The sequence below is a fragment of the Mchenga conophoros genome, linkage group LG6 (genome assembly GCF_057382185.1).
Source record: "Mchenga conophoros isolate Kocher_MC1m ecotype Shallow Benthic linkage group LG6, M_conophoros_male_GT1.1, whole genome shotgun sequence".
Lineage (NCBI taxonomy): Eukaryota > Metazoa > Chordata > Actinopteri > Cichliformes > Cichlidae > Mchenga > Mchenga conophoros.
Window position 1 is genome coordinate 18,790,926 of NC_140531.1, and position 23,371 is coordinate 18,814,296.

General features: G+C 42.6%; 1 protein-coding gene across 1 annotated transcript; it reads left to right on the top strand.

Moving 5' to 3' along the window:
• The first annotated feature begins 33 nt into the window (after nt 1-33).
• Nucleotides 34-21,828, top strand: tbc1d9 (TBC1 domain family, member 9 (with GRAM domain)). Its single transcript, XM_085276600.1, has 21 exons — nt 34-798; nt 8,104-8,214; nt 10,111-10,229; nt 10,541-10,769; nt 11,040-11,301; nt 11,400-11,607; nt 12,832-13,038; nt 13,113-13,277; nt 13,374-13,524; nt 15,212-15,426; nt 15,518-15,635; nt 15,710-15,995; nt 16,149-16,278; nt 16,489-16,587; nt 16,755-16,823; nt 17,316-17,556; nt 17,725-17,790; nt 18,172-18,258; nt 19,462-19,530; nt 19,687-19,790; nt 19,876-21,828. The coding sequence occupies exons 1-21, from the start codon at nt 678-680 to the stop codon at nt 20,659-20,661; spliced, it is 3,843 nt and encodes a 1,280-aa protein (XP_085132726.1). The 5' UTR covers nt 34-677; the 3' UTR covers nt 20,662-21,828.
• The last annotated feature ends 1,543 nt before the right edge of the window (nt 21,829-23,371 follow it).

A 23,371-nucleotide genomic window follows, 5' to 3' on the forward strand; every position in this document is an offset into this window, starting at 1 on the left:
CCGCTGACGTCGCGCGCTCCGTGACGTGCTTTATTTTGCGTGCGGCAGCAGCTTCAGCTGACACGGAGAGGAGGACCGCGGCGTTATTGTCGTTTCATTTGTCCAAGTGTCGCCTGACCTCAGCACGCGGACGTGGACTTCGCGGCCGAAAGGACCATATAGACCGTTCCGTGGTGACTGTGTCGTGCGTTTCTCTGCAAGCAAGCACTGCACGACTGAATCGCACCTGCCGCGGAGCATGGTCAACAAAGACTGATCAGCACTGCGCCTGTGTGCGCCCACAAACAGAGCCGAAGCTGCACACGATTCCTCAAAGACATCTGTTTGTTTAAAAGACCTCCGTGGGCTCAGGAGGCTGCTGCTGCAGGAGAAGGTTTGCGTGCACGAAATGTGAAGTCCGGATCGGCCGAACCCGACCGATCCGTGCCTGCCAGGTTTAATTATAACACGCTTGCTTGCGCTTCTTTTTGCTTGGATATCCAATACTAGATCCTGCAGCTGCTCGAGAGACGATCAGGCCTTCATCGATCCTTTAGTGATCTAAAAATAACAACACAATCTAAACACAATCACACGTCCCGGTAAGACCAGTTTGACGGTCACCGTCAGCAGTCCCGGGGGTTCGATGTCCCCATAAAATAATAAATAATAATAATAAAAATAATAAACACAGCAGCATGTGGGTCACTCCCGAAGATGTGTTACTTGCTGGCGCGTTATGGATCACCGAGAGAGCGAACCCGTATTTCATCCTTCAGAAACGGAAGGGCCACGGGGATGGAGGCGGAGGACTGGCGGGTGAGTACCATGTTTTGTAAGCTGTTGTCATGACTCCGTAAGGGGGGAAAAATCCAGTATTTCGTGTAAATTTGGGAAGAGAAAAAGGTCAGGTGATGGTCAGCTGCACGGTGACAGTGTGTCAGGCTTAACCGCAAGTCGATGCTGGACGGCAAAAAATAAATAAATAAAATGGAAGAGCACGTGACCAAGCAGCTGCCAGACGGCCTTTCACCTGGTCGCGTCTTCCTGGGAGAAAAGCTGAGCCTGCTGCTCTCACAGACCTCCTTCATGCCGGTGACAAACTGCGACCTAGGGCGCTGACATCACACAGAGGGAGGGGGGGCAAAGAGCAGATCCTTCAGTGTGTGGGATCTACTGTCTGCTTACACAACTTCCACCCACCGACCCACCCATATTGGAGGTCCATAATATGGTTTAAAATGTCTCAGGGTGTTCCTGCCTGCAGTGGAAATTAGATTCCATCCATCACAACAACAACAACTATTGCAACTGTGGTTTCAGCTGTGCAGCTGCTAATGGCTGTGAAGCCTCAACAACAGTGAATCTGTTTGAGTCTGTTTGCTTGCTCATGCTGAATCATTCCCCCTGCTTCATTCTCTCACTCTTCCTCCTCCTCCCCCCTCCTAGCTTGTTCCATCCAAAATGGGTCAAGCAGGAGGCACAGGAGAGCGACAGGTTATGGTGATGGCAGGATATGTTTTTTATTTAACAGTTTAGAACTTAAAGAAGACTGTTTTACATAGTTTTCGTACATGAGGGATATTGTACTGTGTGTGGTGATTCTGTGATGAAATAGCAGCATTCAAATTAGTTCAGGGGATGTGTTTCATATAGGAGCATCTTAAGCAGCTGCTCAGACTCCTTGTGATCCAGAGCTGAAGAGAAAGTGATGCTTTTGTCAGTAATCGGTGTTCATCAGTTCTCACTCTCTGTCAGTCAGTGTCACCGCCCACTGAGCTCTAACACCTTGAACTGTGACAAGACTGAAATCTCTGAGGACCACTGTGACTGAGGAGTAGGTGAGGTGGGGGCCGGTTTCAACTGTTATACAGTAAAAGGCAGTGAGGTACATCCTGGTTCGGTCGATCCAGGATGTACAACGCGGATGTCTGACGCAGACTGACAGACAACCACAGATTTTCACATTCACACCTTCAGCCTTTGAACACAATTAACACGATAACTGTCCTGCACGAGCAGTTTAGCTGTAATGAGCGACACAGGAGTTGAATTCATACGTGCCTTCAGTGATGTCAGATAAACACTGTGCTCGGCTAATCAAGTTTTAGTTTCACCTCGGAGTGTAGTACGCTGAAATTTATTTGCTTCAAACACTGAGGGGCTGTGTAACGCAGAGGCTGCACAGATAATCAGTCCTGCTGATGACGCTCCCACAAAAGTAGTAAAAATGTAATTGTGTTACGGTCCAAGGTGAAACTAAAACTTAATTGGCTGGCTTTTCTCCTTTTCCTGCGTTGGCTGAGTGCATCTGAAGTCATTAGAGCCGCATGAACGTATAGTATAATTGTCGTCCTTGGACAAATGATCGTCTTGTGAATTTAAAATGACAAATCCCACCGTACACGTCTTAATAGTGGCTCCGTTTAAAAATCTTTAGAGATTTTCACAACACAGCAAGATTTTGTGTTGCATAGATTTGCTGTAATTATCTGGTGGATCAATGTTACAGTGAATTTCCTGAATATGTAATACAGAAACCAGTTTTAGGCAGAATAAACGGACTTTAATTCATTTTTTAACACAGTCTATTAAATTAAATGCAAATAAAGAGATGCAAGTATTATAAGTATAATAGTATAATATCTGATCGCAGGCATATTTGTGTCATCTCGTCACCATTTCCCCAGCCTTATTCCCATAAAGGAGGCCGGTAAACATTAGGGTTCTTCTCAATTCCAGAAAAAGACGAATATTACAAATTTAGACACTAATATTGGTAATATGACCTGCTATCATATTGATAATTAGACCCGCTGCCTTCTCTTCTCGGTCTCTAGTGTGTCCTTGCTGTGGCAATGCAGAGTGTGCTAAGTGGTGCTGGAAGATGATGTCATTTTTATGTAAAAGCTGAGCTTGCTGACTTGCATTGTGTGCCAGTTGGCACGCAGCACCCAGTGACACTGGCACTGCCCTCAGTCCTTTCAGGGGTAGGAGAAGCCATCAGCAGCACCGGACTCGAGCCTTTTACAGATCAGCATATTCATCTTGACCGAGCTCCAGCTCCCATGTCTCAGAGCTGGAGGGAGGTGGAAAATGGAAAATATGTGCTTGCTTTAGCTGCTTCAGAAAAACTTTGGGTTATGTGAGTCTATGGGTGTCAGCATCATAAAATATAAGGACCAACCCTGCACGAGCAGTTGCAGAACTTCTGCATTGTATGTAGAGAAACGGATAACTAACCCTTTTTGATAATATAAGGCTGGATACATCCAAAAGAAGAGGAAGATGTATCGACACAGTGAGAGCCACTTTCACATCAGTTTTTCTCTTTTTTTTAAATATTTTTTTTTATCAGCATTATAAAAGACCTCTCACTTCTTCACTGTAACCCCTCAAAGAGCCACTGAAGACTCAAGAAAAGCCTGTAGGATGAAAGATGTTAGCCGTGTGGGTGCTCATAAACGGGGTCTGTAGTGGTTAAGAATAGTAAGAATGCAAAAAGTACCACATTTATTGGCCTTCCTGTAATATTTGCTTTTTCCTCTACATGCTTATCACAACTGTGAAAATGAACCAGTTTAAGATATAAAGGTAGTCGGCTGGGCTACCAAATGAGCTGTAAAAGGCTGGGAATCTCAGATTTACAGTGTATAAGCTGTACTTGCAGCATATGAGCTAACAGCGCTGCACATATAATGCAGGCTGGGAGGAGTCTGCTCACTTCAGTGTTGAACTGTTGATGGTCACATGCTGTATAATCAGCCTTTACAGTAACAGGGTAGAATATGAAATTCAGAAAGGAAGGAAATTTAAAAATGCACAACAAAATGTGTTTTTATCAGATGTAAAAGCACTGAATATGCCTATTGTGAAACTCGTTACACAATTGTAGACAGTGGTGCTTTTAGCATAAAATGACACCAAGTACAACACACTATTTCACAACCTGATAATAAGTAAATGTTTGCCTGGTGCAAGTGTGTCGTGCCGGACAGATTCCCTTATCTTGTGCTTTAAGACGAGTCTTTGATGTGAGCAGGCAGAGAGATGTGGCGAGGGAAAAGCAGAAAAATGTGTCTAATATCTTAAATTGATGCAGTGAAACATTTCATGTGGTGAAGATAAAGATCCAGCCTTGTCTTGGCTTTCTGTTATCTGAAACGGTATTGATTGTAATTCCGGGGAAGATTGTGGCCTTTTGTTTGCTTAATATAAAATCCCACACCAGCAGGGCCTCCGACTCTGCTCACCCAAGCAGAAAGAGGATGTAAACAATGGAGAAATGTATTTATACCAGTGCTGTCAGCTTGGTTTCCTGTTCTTCTGCTGAGTGAAATGCGTTAATGTTTCAGAGAATGTGGTTTGTTTCCCTCTAACAATGAGGATCTCTGATTGTGTCTGAGCGGAGAAGCACAAAACATCACATGATTTCAGTTCAGGGGATGATTGCTCTGAGTTTTCCAGCCACATGCTGGATGCTACACAGCTTCATGCTGGTTGCGCACCCACTGCTTCAGTCTGTGGAAGGAAATGTCAGCGTAAAGGCAGAGGTTTGATTTGGAACAAGCAGTCACATGAACTTTGGTTTGATGAGTTAATGCTGCTGGGGTGTGGTTTTTGGGGTTGCTTATCGTACACTTGATAAAAGATCTATCGCGATAAAGACGGTGAAATGACTGATCTCCTGTATACAGCGCCGCGGAAAGTCACAATATTCATTTCTGTATTTTTTTGCTTCCAAGGAGATAGACTTTCTCTTTTTTTCCTTCTTTTTTTAAAGGACTCTTGAGCAACAGTTCTCCGGGCTGTTCATTGAGACACTGGCTCATTGTGAGCCCGGTCCTTCTACCTGATCATTTTTAGAGGATTTTTTTTAAGCTACTTATGAATTTTCAAGCACCAAAAAAAAGTAACCAACTCAAGACATGAATCAGTGTTATGTCTACACATAACAGACAACCTTTACTGTTGTAAAAGCACATCATTTGTTTTGCTGGATCAAAAAACTGGCTTATCTTGCTATGGTGTGCTTTTTAAACTTTTACATTGAGAAGTCGAAAAAAGTGGAGAACAGAATAAGAAGTGGTAGGTCTAAAAAAAAAAAAAAAAAAAAAAAAAAAAAAAATCCACAACAAATGAACAGTGTCTGAAAGTTATGTGCTTAAGAAATAATAGTCCAGAGCTGATCAATCAATCTGGCTGTCAAGAAGATCTTCATAAGACTGAAGACTGAGGTATGCCACATTACACAAGATCTGGGCTGAAATCAGGAAAGAGGTACAACAATGAGTGTCTACAGCTATGGACTGGCCTATCCAGACCTCCACGTGTGGGATCATCTTTACATCCAAAGACGAGCTTTGAATGTCCTTCAAGAAGCCTGGAGAACTGTTCCTGAAGACGGCCTAAGAGAGTTCAGGCTGTGTTGAGGAATAAAGGTGGTCATACCAATTATTGACTTTCGATCTCATTAGAGTTATACAAATTCTTATACAGTTTTGTTTGTCGTATATACTGTATTTCCATGCCTATTTCATTAATTTGCTGCACCTGTATCCCACTTATGTAGCAAAATTGAAAGAAATGAGGTGTGGCTAAAGACTTTTGCACAGTATTGTATAAAAATTGGCAAAATGGGTCCAAAAATAGCTGAACAACTGTCTTTCCTGCTGTTTGCTTTGGGTTTCACTTTAAACTATATGAACCAAGCTCAAGGTGGTCATAGAAGTTCAGTGGTCTCACCTGAGTTTCCTGCGTTAAACCTCAAAGCAGACGCCTCCTCAGGCTAAGCTATTCATACCATGCAACACACAACTGAGTCTCTTTTTTCTTTTTCTTTTTTTTCCCCTCCTCAGACTCCAGGAGTTCATACTTGGACACTGAATTTCTACCTATCACATCTATTTTTGAGACAAATTACAAAATGCTGATTATTTAACACATTAAAGTCCTCTCTGAGGTGTGCATTTTTTAACCTCGTCAACGTTCTTGTGTCGAAGAGGAAGTTGTCTTCACACTCATAACAGTTTTGCTGTTTCTCTCAGCGGGGTAAACCAAAGTGTGGATTATCTCACTGGTTTCGTGGTGTATAGGACTCCAGTCACCTCTGGGTGGTTTACTGCTTTGTGCAGGCGCTTCTCAAGGTTCAAGATGTTGCAAGTATGAGTCAGTATTTTTGTTTATTTGTCTACGGCTGGAGTTCTCAGGAAACGGCTGTTACGCATGATCTGTAACATTTGGCATAAGTGTAACTAAAGAAGTACACAGCAGATATCAGTCAGGTTAACCAGCTTTTTGATGAGGCTTCTTGATCTGTTCTGCTTTTGAGAGGTAAGAGGAACTGATAAGTAGGACGGTAAAAAGAAAGGCAGAGGCAGAATTTACATGAGTACAGAGATGAGAGAGCAGAGCGGTCAGTGAGTCTAATCCATGCAGATGTGCTTATTTTATTAGTTCTCTCTCAAACTGCTTTTCCCCCATGAAAATTCAGCTTCCTTCGTTTGTCTCGTTTCCCTCCTCCCGCTCTTGCTGTCTGTGTGACTCATACTGTGTGTGCTCTGATGAGCAGCAGAACAAAAATAACCTGTCTCTCATGGCACTTAATTTTTTTATGCTTAATATAGTGCAAAAATCACAGCAATAGAAGTCTCAAGACACTTTGTGTTGGAAGACAAATACCCTAGAACTGATAGAAATCCAAAGACACCCTATGAGTAAGGATTCTGCAATGCTGGGGGATATTTTTACCATTTTCATTTTAATGTAGGAGACTTCGAGCAGAAGCAGAGTCGGGGAGGCTGCCTGTCTCCGACATGGGTTGAGGGGCTGACTGCAGAAGAGAAAAGAAAGGCACAGAGAGACACCAAACAACAAACATGGGGGGGATCACGTCGTGCAAAAATTCATGTGTAGGTTAAAGAATAGAAGTGCTCAGTGCATCATGGGAATTCCCCCAGCAGCCTGAGCTTATAGCTGGGAAACTGAAGGACGATTCAGGGTCAGATGATCCAGCCTGAAGTATTAGTCTTATGAAAAAGAAAACTTTGAAGCTTAATCTTAAAAATAGAGAGGGTGTCTGTGTCCTGGACCTAAACTGGGAGCTGGTTCCACAGGAGAGGAGCCTGATGGCTGAAGGCTTCTGCCTCCTGTTCTACTTTTAGAGACTCGAGGAAGCAGAAGTAAGCCTGCAGTCTCAAGAACTGAAGTGCCCTGCTGGGATATCAGGAGTTTGTATGTGAGGAGAAGGATGTTAAATTTACTTCTGAATCCAACAGAGAACCAGCAAAAAGAACACAACAGTCCCTGTTAGGACTCGAGTTGCACCCATTTGGAACAACTGAAGGCTTTTCAGACATCCTGATACTAGGAAATTATAATAATCCAGCCTAGGAATAGTAGAAAACTAGCCCAGAAAGCCAGCTTAATAAAAGAAAAGTCAGAAACAAAGCAGAAGGGAGCAGCATATCTTACCTTTTACACTTATGGTAAAATAAAGCAAGCAAACCTTGGCATCCCCACAGAGCGAATTCTGATAAAATCACCGGTGTTTTTTTCTAGTTTCTTTAAGATCCAAAGGCACATATAGAGGGTCTGCCTTTGTAAAGAACACTCGGAGGTCAAAAGGCAAATTTAATAGGAGAATAAACACCCTGCTGGTCAGTTGTTTTCTGCAATCTGATAAACCTGATGGGTTCACACTAATGGGCTACAACTGACTTATAAATTATTAACTGACTTATTAACCACTATTAAGGCCATTAGTTCATAAATGCCTCGTGCAGAATGGCTCGTGTAGAACGTGTGATTATATGCAGTCATTTCTCACCCGGCACAATCATAACTGTCAGACCACACGTAAAGATCACGGGTGGGTATATGGTTGAAAAAGTGAAAGCGTTTAATGCAGAGCAGAAATGTTTTTAGCCACAGGATGTTTTTGTTGTACTCAAACCACAAGACCTCATGGTTTTCCCCTTTTGCTTAAGCATAACAGCATGGTATACAAATGTAAATACATGTTATTTGTGTATAGATGCACATGGTTGCACATTTTTAGCAGGACTTTTGTGTTGCCGCCTAACAGACTTCTTTCTGTAGTAAATGTATTCTGGGCTCTTGCAGGTTTGCTTGTTGGGACCTTGGATGTTGTTCTGGACTCGAGCGCTCGGATGGCCCCGTACAGGATCCTCTACCAGACTCCTGACTCTTTAGTTTACTGGATCATTGCTCATGGTACGTGCAGAACAACTGAAAGAAAAGCAAACTTACAATTGAAAATGTATGTTGTGCACCAATTCTACACATTTTAGCATCACATATGTGGGCCACTCCACTACAGACCCATCTGCAATCCTACCACCAGCTTTCACGCAGCTCCTGATGGTTTACCTTGCTGCTGTCACCCATGTTAGCTGCTGAATGCAAGGTGTTACATTGTGCGCTGGTGGTTTTAAAGGATTACGGGCAACGGTGCAAGAATCTGTGGTTTTCAGCCAATTGCTTGATGTAGTTTCATTGTGATTCTCATCAGGTTCTCACAGTAGTCCAATCTGCTACTTACCACAGACTGTGGCAGTAAATCATGCCATTTAGCAGCAATGCACTTTTTAGAAGCAGAACTCTTCTTTGCACCAATATTAAACCAAGTATGTAAATATTCCCGCTTTGGGCTAAGAAATGCATAAGCACTTCTTAATAGAGCTGAACGACTTCTGAGACATTTCATTTTAATTTTGTGTTAATTGCATTATTGATTACAATTTCCTAAAGGTCTGGAAAACTGCTGATCATAACACACAGGCAGAAGTTGGAAGCAAGTCGCAAAGAACGCCACAGACAAAAGTGAAGCCACAACTTCAGCAACCCCAAAGCCTGCTTTAGGGACCTAATAAGTTACATCCAGTAACTACTCTTTTCCAAGCAAACATTTTTATTATTATTCACACAAATTTCTAATCAGCCAATCACAGATCAGCTACTCAGTCCATTTAAGTATGTATTGAGTTTATGTCAAAATGACTTGCAGAAGTTCAAACAGACCATCAAAATCGAGCAGAAGGGGGATTTAGGTGACTCTGAACAAGGTTGGTTGTTGGTATCAACAGGCTGGTCGGAGTATTTTGACAGGCTACAATAACTCAAGTAACCACTTGTTACTTAGGATATGCAGAAGAGCATCTCTCGAACCTTGAAGCAGGTGGACTACAGCAGCAGAAGACCACACCAGTCTGGTCAGCTGAGAACAGGCAACCGAGGCTAAACCAGTTCACACAGACTGGAAAAATGTTGCCTGGTTTGGCAGCCTTTCTGTGGACATTTTATTTGTGTGTAGCGAGAGTGCTATCAATTCTCCAAACTTCAGGGAGTTTAAAGAAATTAATCACATAGACAACTGCCGAGCAGGCTGCTCTGATAGCTGAGTTAATGTCACACTTAATGAAGATGAGGCATGATTGGTAAACAGGCAAACGGATTTTGTTCTGAACACGTGTAACAGCGTATTTAATTAGGTCGTTATCTACCAAATACAAATGTGAGAGCACCATTTCTGCTCTCTATCTGAAATGGAGGCCTACAGAGGACTTGCTTGGCTCTGAAATGCCATTGGCTCCCCTCGCCTCTCCCTCTCCTCCCCTCCCAGTTCTTAATTCCTCCCCCCAGAGATGGCAGGCGAGTGGAGCAGCCTGGCAGACATGGCTAATGCAGTCAATGTGCACTCACTGAAGGGCTGTTTTGCAGCAGTGTTCAGGGATAATGGCCCACAGTAGCAGCCATTACTGCAATCAATTTCTCCCATGACCAGAAAGACCAGTTTTAATCTCACTGCTCAGTTCTAACTAAATTGCCATGATATCCTTTCTGTTTTTTGTTTGTTTGTTTGTTTTGGGGTTTTTTTTTTTTTTAAAAGAGCATGTAATTGTTTTCTTGACTTTCACCGATACCTCCGTCCTTATTTACCTGTCTTATTAACTGCAGTGCTCTGCTGAAGAGGTAAAATATCTACTGGGAGGCTTTTAAACAAAATAGAAAAACATATTTTAAAAACATGTGTGTGTGGCTTTGGGGAACAACCCTCTGTATCACTTTTGAAACATTACGCCTTCATATGAACTGTGATTGCTTTCACAGGAACCTCCCGCAAAGAGATCACAGAGCACTGGGAGTGGCTGGAACATAACCTGCTGCAGACTCTCTCCATCTTTGAGAATGAGAATGACATTACCACGTTTGTCAAAGGAAAGGTCCAGGTAATGACTCTGACTGTACAATCGTGAGGTTAACTTGCATTCCTACTAACGGCCAGCAGGGGGCGACTCCTGGGATTGCAGAAAGTCTATGAGAAAACATCTCCTATCACTTTACTAAACACTTTTAACTTTAAGAAAGCTTGTTGTAAAGCAAGTAGTGCAGATGAGTCCACAACAGCAATGTGGATGTGTGGGTTGTCTGCAAAAACCCAACAACCTTCAGAGGTTTTTGTTTAAATTGAGGTATTTGTAATACACCCTAAGCATTTCACCTCATGCCTGTTGTGCTGTCTCTCTTCATCATGCTGCAGGGTATCATAGCGGAGTACAACAAGAACCACGATGTCAAAGAAGACGATGACACAGACAAGTTCAAGGAGGCTAGCGCTAAGTTTCGTAAACTGTTTGGGATGCCCGAAGAGGAGAAGCTGGTCAACTATTACTCCTGCAGCTACTGGAAGGGAAAGGTGCCTCGGCAGGGATGGCTCTACCTCAGCATCAACCACCTCTGCTTCTATTCGTACTTGCTGGGGAAAGAAGGTTGGACATTACCCAATTATACTGTCTTCAGTAATGTCTTATTTTTTTCCTGTTTATCGAAAGGACCTCAACCTGCAGAGATCTGAACAAGTCTTTTCAAGATTATATCGTGAAACGCTGTTGTGCCTTAAGCCATTATATTTTTCTTATATTCTTTGAAGTTATAGCCTTTCACAAAGCTTAAACCATATATTTAATGCTACTTTAGTTCACTGATATTAAAAGTATGTCCTGTTTTTTGGGGGGGCTTTTTTTTTTTCTTACTTTCAGTCAAAATGGTGGTGCGTTGGGCAGATATCACGCAGCTGGAGAAGAGCGCCACCCTTCTTCTGCCTGATGTGATCAAGGTGAGCACGCGTACCAACGAGCACCTCTTCTCCGTCTTCCTCAACATCAACGAGACTTTTAAGTTAGCGGAGCAGCTGGCCAACATCGCCATGCGGCAACTGCTCGACAACAAAGGCTTTGAGCAGGACCGCTCGCTGCCCAAGCTGAAGAAGAAATCACCCAAGAAGGTCTCAGCACTCAAGAGGTAGGTCCTGGTGCAGAGCATTACTGCTTCTTTGCTTTTAGAACTACTGAATATCTACAAGTTTCTGTTATCTTATGTGAGAAATTTGCATCTTTCAGAGATCTGGATGCGAGAGCTAAGAGCGAGCGCTACAGAGCACTCTTCCGTCTGCCCAAAGATGAAAAACTGGACGGTCACACAGACTGCACCCTGTGGACTCCCTTTAACAAGATGCACATCCTGGGACAGATGTTTGTGTCCACCAACTACATCTGCTTCACCAGCAAGGAAGAGTCGCTGTGTAGCCTCATCATCCCCCTACGGGAGGTGAGTCATTCTGTTTATTAACAGCTTCAAAGAATAAAAATAAAAACAAGAAAAACAGCAGATCTTGAAAATCAGACCCACAACTTGAAGCTCAAATAAGCGGCTTGACAGTCGTTTATCTGACTGATATTGGTGTGTGTGTGTGTGGGGGGGGGCTGTCACTTCCCATCTGCTCTTAAACACAGTGTGTACATAATGCAGCTGTCATGCTGAATCGCTGTCATCCATTTCGTTCACTGAGAGCTGTAGACTGGCGTTTTAACCATTTAGGAGTCATTTTCTGTATTCGTGTATAGCTTCGTCACTAAGTTCTAGCTAGTTTCAAATGTCACAACCTCGCTTAGAGGATGTGAGGAGAGTGGAGAGTCCCAGGTATGTAACGCCAGCTATCTGCCACCTAAATGGATCCCTGAGATCAATCCCCAGGCACCTCAGCCCCGGCGCCGTTCCTCAATAGGTCACATCATGGGGTAAGGCGAGGTCTCACTGTGGTTTCATGCTTAACCCCCTGTGATGTATTTCTTAATTTGACTCATGTGATGACTCGCATGGTCAATAGTGGGACAGTGACCTCAGACGGTGTCCAAAGGGACATTCCCCACTCGAGGTAAAATACCTAGAAATCTCCCCTATTTGTTCCCCATCAGCCATAAAAAGCTGATGGTTTATTGTCGTCACCCCACGGTGTGGTTGGGTGGGCGGCATGGACGCCCAAGTTTATGAATACGTTTTAAAGAAATACTCTGCTTTAATGTTTCCCTGTTTAATCAGTTATAATTATATCTGATGTCAGTCTTCACTGACAGACGGTGGCTCTCTTACAGCCGTAGCTGATGAGACGTCTTTTCTGGATCTGTCTCATTGTGCAACTGGAATTTGATTCGGATCTGGCTTACTATGAAAACTGTATCTTTGGATGGATCTGATGGATTTTGATTAGTCAACATCATTTAATGACTGAATCTCAATCTGTAAACAAAGTTCAGCATGAAGTGTTGCATTTAAAAAAAAGTTACTTTAAACTGCATTTAATGCCATTTTGGAGACTTAAATACAATGCAGCCTCGTCAAATATTCAAATCATCTCCAAGATCCAACTATTCCAGACATTTTTCCATCAGTGTGACTGTGACTCTCCATAGCTGCATACATGGAGAAATATGTGCAGCTAAACACATTGTTTGGTCTTTGTTGCTCTAAAATTTTACTCCCGGCATCCTGCAGGTGACCATCGTGGAAAAAGCAGACAGCTCCAGTGTGCTGCCCAGCCCGCTCTCCATCAGCACCAAGAATCGCATGACCTTTCTGTTTGCTAACCTGAAAGACCGAGACTTCCTGGTGCAGAGACTATCCGACTTCCTGCAACAAACCACCTCTAAGACTTACCTGGAAAAAGAACTCACTAGCAGCCTGAACAGCTCAGATGATGAGGTAGGTAGTTTCATTCGGTCACTGTGACATCGTCCAGGTTAAAGCTTCAAAGGCTGAATAAGATTTATCTCCAGGTTTACTCCCAGCATGGATCCCTGCTGTCCAGCAGCCCTCAGCACAGTCTGGGCTCAGAAGGCGAGCGTAAATTTAACCTGAACGACAGCAGCGTGCCCACAGCCACACAAGCCCTCATGACCATGTATCGTCGCAATTCCCCGGAAGAGTTTAATCCGAAGCTGGTGAGATAAATTGCATTTTCTTTTTTTGCATTATAATTAAACTGCACGGTGGATTGATGCTAGCTGCATGTAAATTTTTGTTGCTTTCCCAATCAGGCGAAGGAGTTTCTGAAAGAGCAGGCATGGAAGAACCACTTTACCGAGTACGGACAGGGGGTGTGTATGTACCGCACAGAGAAGACGAAGGAACTCGTTCTCAAGGGGATTCCCGAGAGTATGAGGGGAGAGCTTTGGCTGCTTTTCTCCGGTGAGGAAATGTTCAGGGTGGGCAAAATTAGAGCCCAACCGATATTAGGTACTTCAAAAATCTGACATATTGGTCGATAACATTTTTTTTTTCTTTTAGACCCTATAAATAAACTTGTATCATAAAAAATGTATTATATGTAGTTACTGGTGAGTGCTTCATACGATAATAACACAAAGGAGTTTAAAAAAGTGGGTTTTTTTATGGTCACAAGTCAATGGATTATTCCTTTAGGCTGTGTTTGGATCAGCTGATTGTTGTTTTTGTGGCTTTCCAAACACCAGTTGCCAAGAGGAAGTTGCAGAGTGCCCTCTGGTGGTAAAACTGTGCGACAACAACACTCATAACAGTTGAAGGGTGTTTCTTCTGTCTGTTCTTCACTGTTTTAATTATCATTTATTGGCAGTTATTGATACTGATACAATGTATCGGCAAATGGCTGATGTCAGTCTGGATCTAGCAACAAATAAATAAATGGTACACTGTACCTGAGAGGCCTCACATAAGATTTTAGTTTTAAACCTTTTTATGTTTTACAAACTTCTAAAATGTTAGCGTTTTTAGCTCTGATAAATTTGCTAAGCACTGTCTATTACTCTAGTTGATTTTGATGTGCACAGTGATAGTTTCTAAGAAAATAATCAGCCACACATTTAAATAAATGTACAAATTTTCTTTCTGGGATTAAAACTTTGGTCTGATTATCAGAGTAAATATGGTTTAGAGACCTTTTTTTTTTCCCTTTTGTTTCGTTTCTTTTTTGGGTGGGGGGGGTCTGAAAATCAATCTCAGATCTCACTTGAATTTGTGTGGAAAAGCTTGTACATCATTTTGCAATGCTTCAGATTACACAAGGCTCCTAACTGTCACAACATGTTACGCGTTCAGGTATGCACTTGCTCCAGACTTTCCTGTTAGCAAGCTTGCGTTCATCCTCACCTGATTGGAGCCTGGTAAGCAGCAGCTCCTCCTCCTACTCTCTATGACCTACTTGTTGCTGCTGAAAGCAGTTTTCCTCACGGCAATCTATCCCGAGACGACAATTTACCGTGCTCCATTGAATCATTCAGCTGTTGCCAAAGTGTGTCTCATTTTAGAACAAATGGTTAAAAACCAGTTTGGCGAGGCTCTATTCTGGGGCAAATTCCAATAAGCGTGTTTAATGAAGTATGTGCACAGAGACATTACAGGTCCGTGAGGACTTTAATGTGTGTAATTGTGCTGCAAATTTATTCAGATGACTTGGAGGCCAATTGTAAACCTACAAATGGGTCTCTGAGCTACAGTATGTGCATGCCAAATAAGAATAATCTGTATTACAGACAGTTTTTTGTTTTTTTTTTTGCTGTTCATTTACTCAAATCAGGTTTCAGATCAGAGCTATGATGATTACACAATCAGTTGAAATACATATGATAATGCTTGTACTACTATTTTTGTTTGTTTTATTTTTTAAATTATTCATTAATGCATTTGGTTGTTCAGCTGTTGTAATTCCATTTGTCTGGGATCGAGAGAGTACAGCTGTCATCACACGCCTAAAAGATGTATTAGATTATTTAAGTTTATAAGTAAATATATTAGATCACTTACCTCTTCATGTGCAATCAATGAATCAGAGTTAGGTTTGGCATAGATTGGCTGCCCTACTGTGTTTTTCTTTAATTCTCGAATTTGTCTTTCACAGGAGCGATCAACGAGATGACCACCCACCCTGGATATTACGAAGACCTGGTGGAGAAATCGATGGGCAAATACAACCTGGCAACAGAGGAGATTGAGCGGGACCTGCACCGCTCTTTACCCGAGCACCCAGCCTTCCAGAACGAGATGGGCATCGCTGCCCTGCGCAGGGTCCTCACTGCCTACGCGTTCAGAAACCCCAACATCGGATACTGTCAGGTGCTCGCATGCTTGCTTTTTATTGGAGCGGCAGAAAAATCAGCAGTCCTTGACAATGCTTGATTTCTTCTTCTCTTCTTCGATTCCACAGGCCATGAATATTGTTACGTCGGTGTTGCTGCTTTACGCTAAAGAAGAGGAGGCTTTTTGGCTGCTAGTGGCGCTCTGTGAGAGGATGCTGCCTGACTACTACAATACCAGGGTTGTGGGTCAGTATATGGATGTCGTGTTCTCTCTATTTCACTTTTGTTTTCTGTGTATTTAACATTATTTTCTTGTACAGGAGCTCTGGTCGATCAGGGTGTGTTCGAGGAGCTGGCCCGTGAGTACATTCCTCAGCTCTACGACTGCATGCAGGACCTTGGTGTCATCTCCACTATTTCGCTCTCCTGGTTCCTCACCCTCTTCCTGTCCGTCATGCCGTTCGAGAGCGCGGTGGTGGTGGTCGACTGTTTCTTCTATGATGGAATCAAAGTCATTTTTCAGCTGGCGCTCTCCGTGCTGCACGCCAACATCCACCAGCTGCTGGGCTGCAAGGACGATGGGGAGGCCATGACCGTACTGGGGAGGTAAGAAAAGACGAAGCACTTCCTTTTTATTCAGTGATTTTTCTCTAGTGTTTCTTCATCATTAATAATTGTTAGATTCAGTATCTTTTACACACGTCAATCAGCCATGATTATCATTTTTGACACCGACTTTTTAAAACTTATCCATTGCAGGTATCTGGACAGTGTGACCAATAAGGACAGCACCCTCCCTCCCATCCCTCACTTGCACTCTTTACTCACAGACAATGGAGAACCACACCCAGAGGTGGACATCTTCAAACTCGTGCGCAGCTCCTACGAGGTAATAAACCTGGATCATGACGCGTGTTTCTAAGTTTGGTTTTGGTTATCTGAATTCACTCCAAAGATATGAACTTAGACTTTTATGGGATTTGTTTGGACTTTTACCTGATACAATCCATTTTTTGCGATTCTGCTTTTGTTTTGCTGTGATAACATCGTTTTACCACAGCCAAGCTGACCTATTTCACTTTTTTTCCCTTTCTGTCAGAAATTTGGCTCCATTCGTGCCGACGTGATTGAACAGATGCGTTTCAAACAGAGACTGAGGGTCATCCAAACCATCGAGGATACAACTAAACGCAATGTGGTGAGGAGATCATCTTACAGAATCTGGAATTAAGTAAATGTGTTGAGAGGTTTTTAATTGTTTCTTTTGGGCAGAATGCCAGTAGAGTGATCTGATCGTCTGTCCTACATTTACCCTGAATTTCATTTTCTCTCTTCTATTTTTAATTTGGTTATATAATGTTTCAGGTCAGAACCATTGTAACAGAGACTGACTTCAGTATCGATGAGTTGGAGGAGCTCTACGTGCTCTTCAAGGTGAGTTAAAGACAAATCCAGTGACTATAGATTTAAGCTGTGCTTACAATTTGCTTATACCACAGGTCTGTGTAGTAGAGGTGGGCCGATCGCTGCAAATATCAGTAACATTGATACTAATACTGGTATTGGATTGATACTAGTGCAATAGGATCAATACTTTGTTTCTCTCCAAGTTCAGTATGTAGTCCACTGAATTGTGTTAAATACATTCATCTTTAGAGGGGGTGGTGAAAAAATACACCTCAAACATGCACTATGAAAAATGTCTCAAGCTTTTTTTGACGACTGTCACGTCCATTGTATTTGTAACCTGTAGCACTGGCTACAGTTGACCCAATGAGCTTTAGAGACAGATACATTTACACTTAAAGTCTCCGATAAACTCAGGTTCAAAATACATGAGAAGGTATAAGATGTGTGGTTTTTTTGGGGGGGGGTTTATTAACTAATTATCGTTTCATTTTTAACTCCTCTTCATAATTTCTTTAGGCGGAGCACCTAACCAGCTGTTACTGGGGCGGCAGCAGCAACCCCACAGAGCGCCATGACCCCAGCCTGCCGTACCTGGAGCAGTACCGCATCGACGTGGAGCAGTTTAAGGGTCTCTTCAACCTGCTGTTCCCTTGGGCCAATGGAGCCCATTCGGAGCCCCTGGCTGTACGCTTCTTCCGTCTTCTTGACCAAAACGCAGATGCCCTCATCAACTTTAGAGAGTTTATCACCGGTTTGGGTAGGTACAGTAAGCTTTTAATCAATTCTTATTTTTCTCAATATTATCTCTATACAGTTAACAGCTTATAACATGACTGATGATGTTCAGCTAGCAAATTGTTTTTGTAATTTGGAGGTAGTTGGAGGTGTAATGTGGCAGATCTCTAAAGCTTTTGGTTGTTTGTAGGTGTTCTGTGTCACGGGGACCTCACTGAGAAGCTAAAGCTGCTCTACAAGATGCATGTCCTCCCTGGTGAGTGTGTTTGGATTCATTGTGGTGACCTTAGAAGGTCTAAAAATGATTTCACACTAGCTGTACAGAAAATGGGAAAGAGAAATGGTTATGCTTCTTGATTTATGTGTTTTGTTTTGTTTTTTCTCTCCATTCACTGTGGAAATTGCTTTTTTTTAAAGGGCCCGCTTTAAGAAACCCCCTGTTGATATAAATTATACCCTGAAAGCTTTTAGCTGAATGCACCCTTATTTCTGGATTTTCATAACATTTTGTCATAGAAACCAAAGGTCCATTATTCGTGCATTTAACTAGTCTGGAGCAGTTGTTTTAAGCTTTTATTGTCCGATCCCACATGTTGAGGATATCAAGTTGAATTCTAAATCCTAACTTCTTTAACAGAAATGACTCATGAACAAGAAGAACCCGACTCTGCATTTGAAGCCACTCAGTACTTCTTTGAAGACATCACTCCGGAAACATCCGTCGGTGAGGATTCGTTCTTTTCGTTGGGATTTAGATTTGTTTTGTTTTTGCGTGAGGAATTATGCTACATAATGATGATAACTGTGCGTGGTTCTCATGATATTTGCACGAGTGAAACTTCTGTTGTGGTTATGCTTAGTCACGTGATCCTCACATCATGTGATTTGCAAATGATAGTGTGGTTGTATTTTCTTTGGGACCAAAGGCTTTGGATGCACGTTGTGCACACTGACCGTTATGAAGGAACAGCAACACAAATGAAAGTTTACACGTGTGTTTCAGCAGGTGGAGCATCCATCAAGTTGCCCCAGTTACAATCTATTAGATCAAAAGCTGTTGGGCGTAGGAAAAAACTGCTGTATAAATGCATGTGAATGAGGCTTGTAGTAAGAAAGCACAACAAGCTCAAATAGAGTAGAAAAGCGCTAAATAAGAACTATACAACTGCGTGAGTGAGTGAAGGTCCACAGCATGATGCTGTTTTTGAATGTTGAGCATGAGTCTCTTAGCTATTATGAAGTTTAGAGAAGTAAACAGGCGCAGATCAAATCTGTGGTCAAATGACTTGGTGGTAACTTTCTAGTGCGTATACTTTTCTGCAGTCTTGTGAAAAAGAGTTTCCATCGGCCTCTATGCAGTTCTGTAAAATAAGAAGTTTTGTTAATGCAGTGCCGTAGAAAAAGGCTGAAAAGTGTAGCTTGTCTGGAAGGGTTACCAGGGGAAAGCCTCTTTATCTCTAAACAGAATATGACACAATGACTTAGGTTTGCAAAGGTCGATCTGAACAAACTGCAAGAGTCCTGGAACAAAGTCCTTTGATACCATGTTTAACAAAAGCCAATCAGATCATATGAGCAAAAACACTTCATACAAACTGCCAAGCACGGTGGTGGAAAACTGATGATCTCAGTTTGTTTAGCAGCAGCAGGACCATAGCACCTTGTAGTATGTAGTATTGTAGACCCAAATGTGAGGCTGTCTGTGTGACAGCCAAAGCTTGTCTGAAATTAAGTCATGCAACAGCACAATGACCCCAAGCACAGCAGAAAATCTACAACAGACTGACTGAAAAAGAAAAGAATCAAGGAGTCACAATGGCTCAGTCAAACTCTGGACTACAAATGCTGCTGCATGCTTTAAAATATAAATAAATTAGAATTTGTAATCAGACAACTGTTTGACCTCAACCTTCCTCTTTCTTCTCAGGCCATGACTCAAAGTGCAGAAATGAGAAGGATGATGGTTTTGTCAGAGTGACATTCAAAACTGAGAAAGGTAAATAACATGGTCACATGTATTACTGCATATAGGTCTGAATGTGTTATTCATGCTTTTCTTCCATGACCACGTTGAAAGGACTCTTAGATTTTCCTTTTAAAAAAAGTATGATTTAAGCTGGTGAACGATCACATTCTTTGTCCATTTCTGCAGTGAAGAAACTGAACACTCCTGATTACCGCCATTACCTGAAACTGTGGAACCAGGAGATGAGACCTAAACGGGAAAACACAAAAGACCTGCCGAAACTGAACCAGGTGAGACTTCATTTGCTGCACAGATTACTCAGCAGCGTGAAGACACAGCCATCAGTGACCTGTTTTTAATGTTTCTGTCCTGCAGAGCCAGTTCATCGAGCTTTGCAAGACCCTTTACAGCATGTTCAGTGAAGATGTGGCAGAGCAAGAGCTCTATCACGCTACAGCAACGGTCACCAGTCTGCTGCTGGAAATGGGAGAGGTGGGAAAGCTCTTCTCCTCCTCTTTCAGAAAGGACCACAACCAGGAGGGGAACTCGGAGCCGAGCGTGTGCATGAGAGACGTTTTAGATCCTAAAGGCACCCAGGAGGTCCAGGAGCTGGGGGACATTTTTGTCCCTGCAGGTCTTGAGAATAAGCCGAGCCCCTGTGAGGAGGGAAAGGGGGATGAAGACAGCGAGCAGCTGCCCCCTATGCAAGACATCAAGCTTGAGGACTCGTCCCCTAAAGACACGGGCACTTCCTCGGCTATGCTCATCTCAGACGACGAAACCAAAGATGACACTTCAATGTCATCTTACTCGGTGCTCAGCGCGGGCTCTCACGAGATGGACGAGAAGCTGCAGTGCGAGGACATCGCGGACGACACAGTGCTGGTGCGCAGCGACGGCGGCTCCAACGGCGAGAGAAGCAACCGGCCTCTCGGCGGGGGGCCTCACGACAGAGGCCTGCCTCACAGCACGAGCATCGACAAAGACTGGGCCATCACGTTCGAGCAGTTCCTGGCTTCCGTCCTCACCGAGCAGGCTCTCGTGCGGTACTTTGAGAAGCCAGTGGACGTGGCCGCTCGCATAACCAACGCCAAGAATGCCAAGAAAGTCGGGCGCCCCCTGTTGTCAACAAGTGACTATGAGATCTCGCTGTCTGGGTGAGGAGTTATCACTAAAGAACTGTCCTAAAAGGAAAACAAGAGTATAAATCAGTGGTGTTTTGTAAGGAGAATGAAGGTAAGCGTGTCTGTGTGTGTGTGTGTGTGAGTAATAGCTGAATGAATGGGACCAAAACCTCTCTTAGTAATGTATTTTAAAATAAATTAAAGACTTTTACAACAATCACTAGACTCTGTCCAGCTGAGAAGGAACAGAACATGCATATTACGGTTCGCTCAGATGAAATCCACGTGTACGTCGTAGCTGTACTTTATAAAATATCACGCATAGGTGTTAATACTGTAATCTCTATTACTCTTAGGCTATGTAGATGTAAATGTCAGTACAGTTCCAAACTGGGACATCAATAGTCTGCAGTGCGTACGATCACCTAACGTTATATCCGATCAAACTTGTTGCTTCCTTACTTTACGAATTCCATTGGCTGCTAATGAAAACATTTCTTTGTTTCTCAGTGGATGAAAATGTGAAAAACACAAAAGAAAACCCATGAAAATTCATAAGAGTGATTTTTTTCCTGAGTTTCCATGTAAACTCTTTTCAGCACCTCTATAAATTTAACACAGTGTGTCACTTTGGCAAATTTCGTATGCATATTTGTATTTTCTGTGATGTTAACTTTCAAAATACGGTCCTTTTAAAAGCCCCAGTTCATTTTATCCAGTTATAATAACTAGTAGGAACCAACTAATAAAAATAATGATGGGGAAAGGAGAAAAATGATCCACATAAACAGTTTTTCTTTCTTTTTTTTAATTAAGAAGACATCCAGTCATGCCTCGTTACTACAGACAAAAGTGTTGGTCGATGGTTCAGGAAATCAAAAAAAGTTGTGTGTTCAAGGAAAATGATTAGTACACTAAAATGCCGTTAAGAGCCTGCACTCTCTTTATGTTTACAGCAAAATCCACTAAGATATGTTTCCCTGCCTTCAGGCTAGCTGTTTTGTTTTTGCTTTTTTAAAACTTTTTTATCTTTATGCTCTGTACATTTTTACGTTGCTTTTTTTTTAAATTAAAGTTCTTTTTTGTGAATACTTTCAATTGTAAACGCCCAGTGTTTAATTTATTACTCTGGGTTCTGATGCATTGTATATCACTCCATCCTATTAAAGTTACAGTTTGAATGGTTCAATGCTGCACAGTAAAATGCCTCCAGTCTTCTTTCTTCTTCTTTCACTGACCTCATATTGCTGAGCGCCTACAGTCTGAAAACAAGGAGTGATACTGCCATCTGGTGGAAGATTGGTTAACATGCTGATCTCCATTAATCCATCCTAAACACCAACTGCATCGTCAAAGGGCTGTTCATACACTCGCTGAACACTTTATTAGGTATCCTAGTACCGGTTTAGATCCCCTTTGGTCTTTAGAGCTGCCTCAGTTCTTCATGACAGAGATTCAAGAATGTGCTGGAAACATTCCTCACAGATTTTGGTCCATGTTGAGATGATGGCATCACACAGCTGATCCATGATCTGAGTCTTTTGTTCCACCTAATCCCAAAGTTGCTCTGCTGAACTGAACTTTGGTGACTGTGAAGCACAGTAAAGTCTGGCATTTCTGACCAGAGAACTGCTGCTCGCTGAATATTTTCTCTTTTTTTTTTTTTTATCTGCAAAAATTAGGCTGTGTGGGGAAAATCGCTGTAGACCAGCAGTTCCTGAAATACTGTTGGTAACAGATTACTGTACTACTCTGTGCAGCTGGATTGTTCAGTGTTTTTGATTGTCTGTGGTGAAAGAGTACATGAATGTGTACTCTTTTACTCAGTTACAGTTCGTCTCTTTCTCCCTCCTGGACCGCACACTGTGGGGCTGTGGCCTAGGTTAACCAATCACAGCTCACTGAGCTCATTTACAGCAGGACTTTCTGCTGATTGTGAGGATTGTCTCTTCTCAGACAAATGATAGAGCTATAAATAATTAATCTATTAGAATTTGTTTTCTTCAGGCTCTTCAAATACATTTTAATTGTATTTTCTTACACTCCCTCTAATGTTCACCATCATAAGTGTATGTATACACATGTTTGGGCATTTCAGCTGTGCTTTATAATTATCTTATATAGGGAGGAACAGAAAAGGCTTGAGTTTCTCCATTCAGTTCTATTTATCTAACTCGACCCAACATTTTTTAATCTGCAGTGTTTATTATTAGTGTACGTTTTACATTGCCATTACTTTTTGCAATTTCATGCCTTTTCATGCCACGGTTAGCACTGTTGCCTCACAGCAGTAAGTTCCTGGGGCTTCTCTGTGTGGAGATGTTCTGTGGGTTCTCTGTTTTCCCCTCACAGACATGTGTGGGGTTAAGCTCACCAGGGATTGTAACTTCACTGAATTGCTATCGGTCTGTGATAGCCCTGTGTCACACTGTTCAGGGCAGGGGTGGGCAATTCCAGGCCCCGAGGGCCGGTGTCCTGCAGGTTTTAGATCTCACCTTGGGTCAACACACCTGAATCACATGGTTAGTTCGTTACCAGGCCTCTGGAGAACTGCAGGAGCTAATTTAGCCATTTAAATCAGCTGTGTTGGTTCAAGGACATCTTTTTGGACAAAACCTACAGGGACACTGGCCCTCGAGGCCTGGAGTTGCCCACCCCTGGTCCAGGGTATACCCTGCATCTTGCCCTGAGTATCCTGGGTTAGGCTCCAGTCCCTCCTGTAATGATGAAATGCAGATATAAGCTCT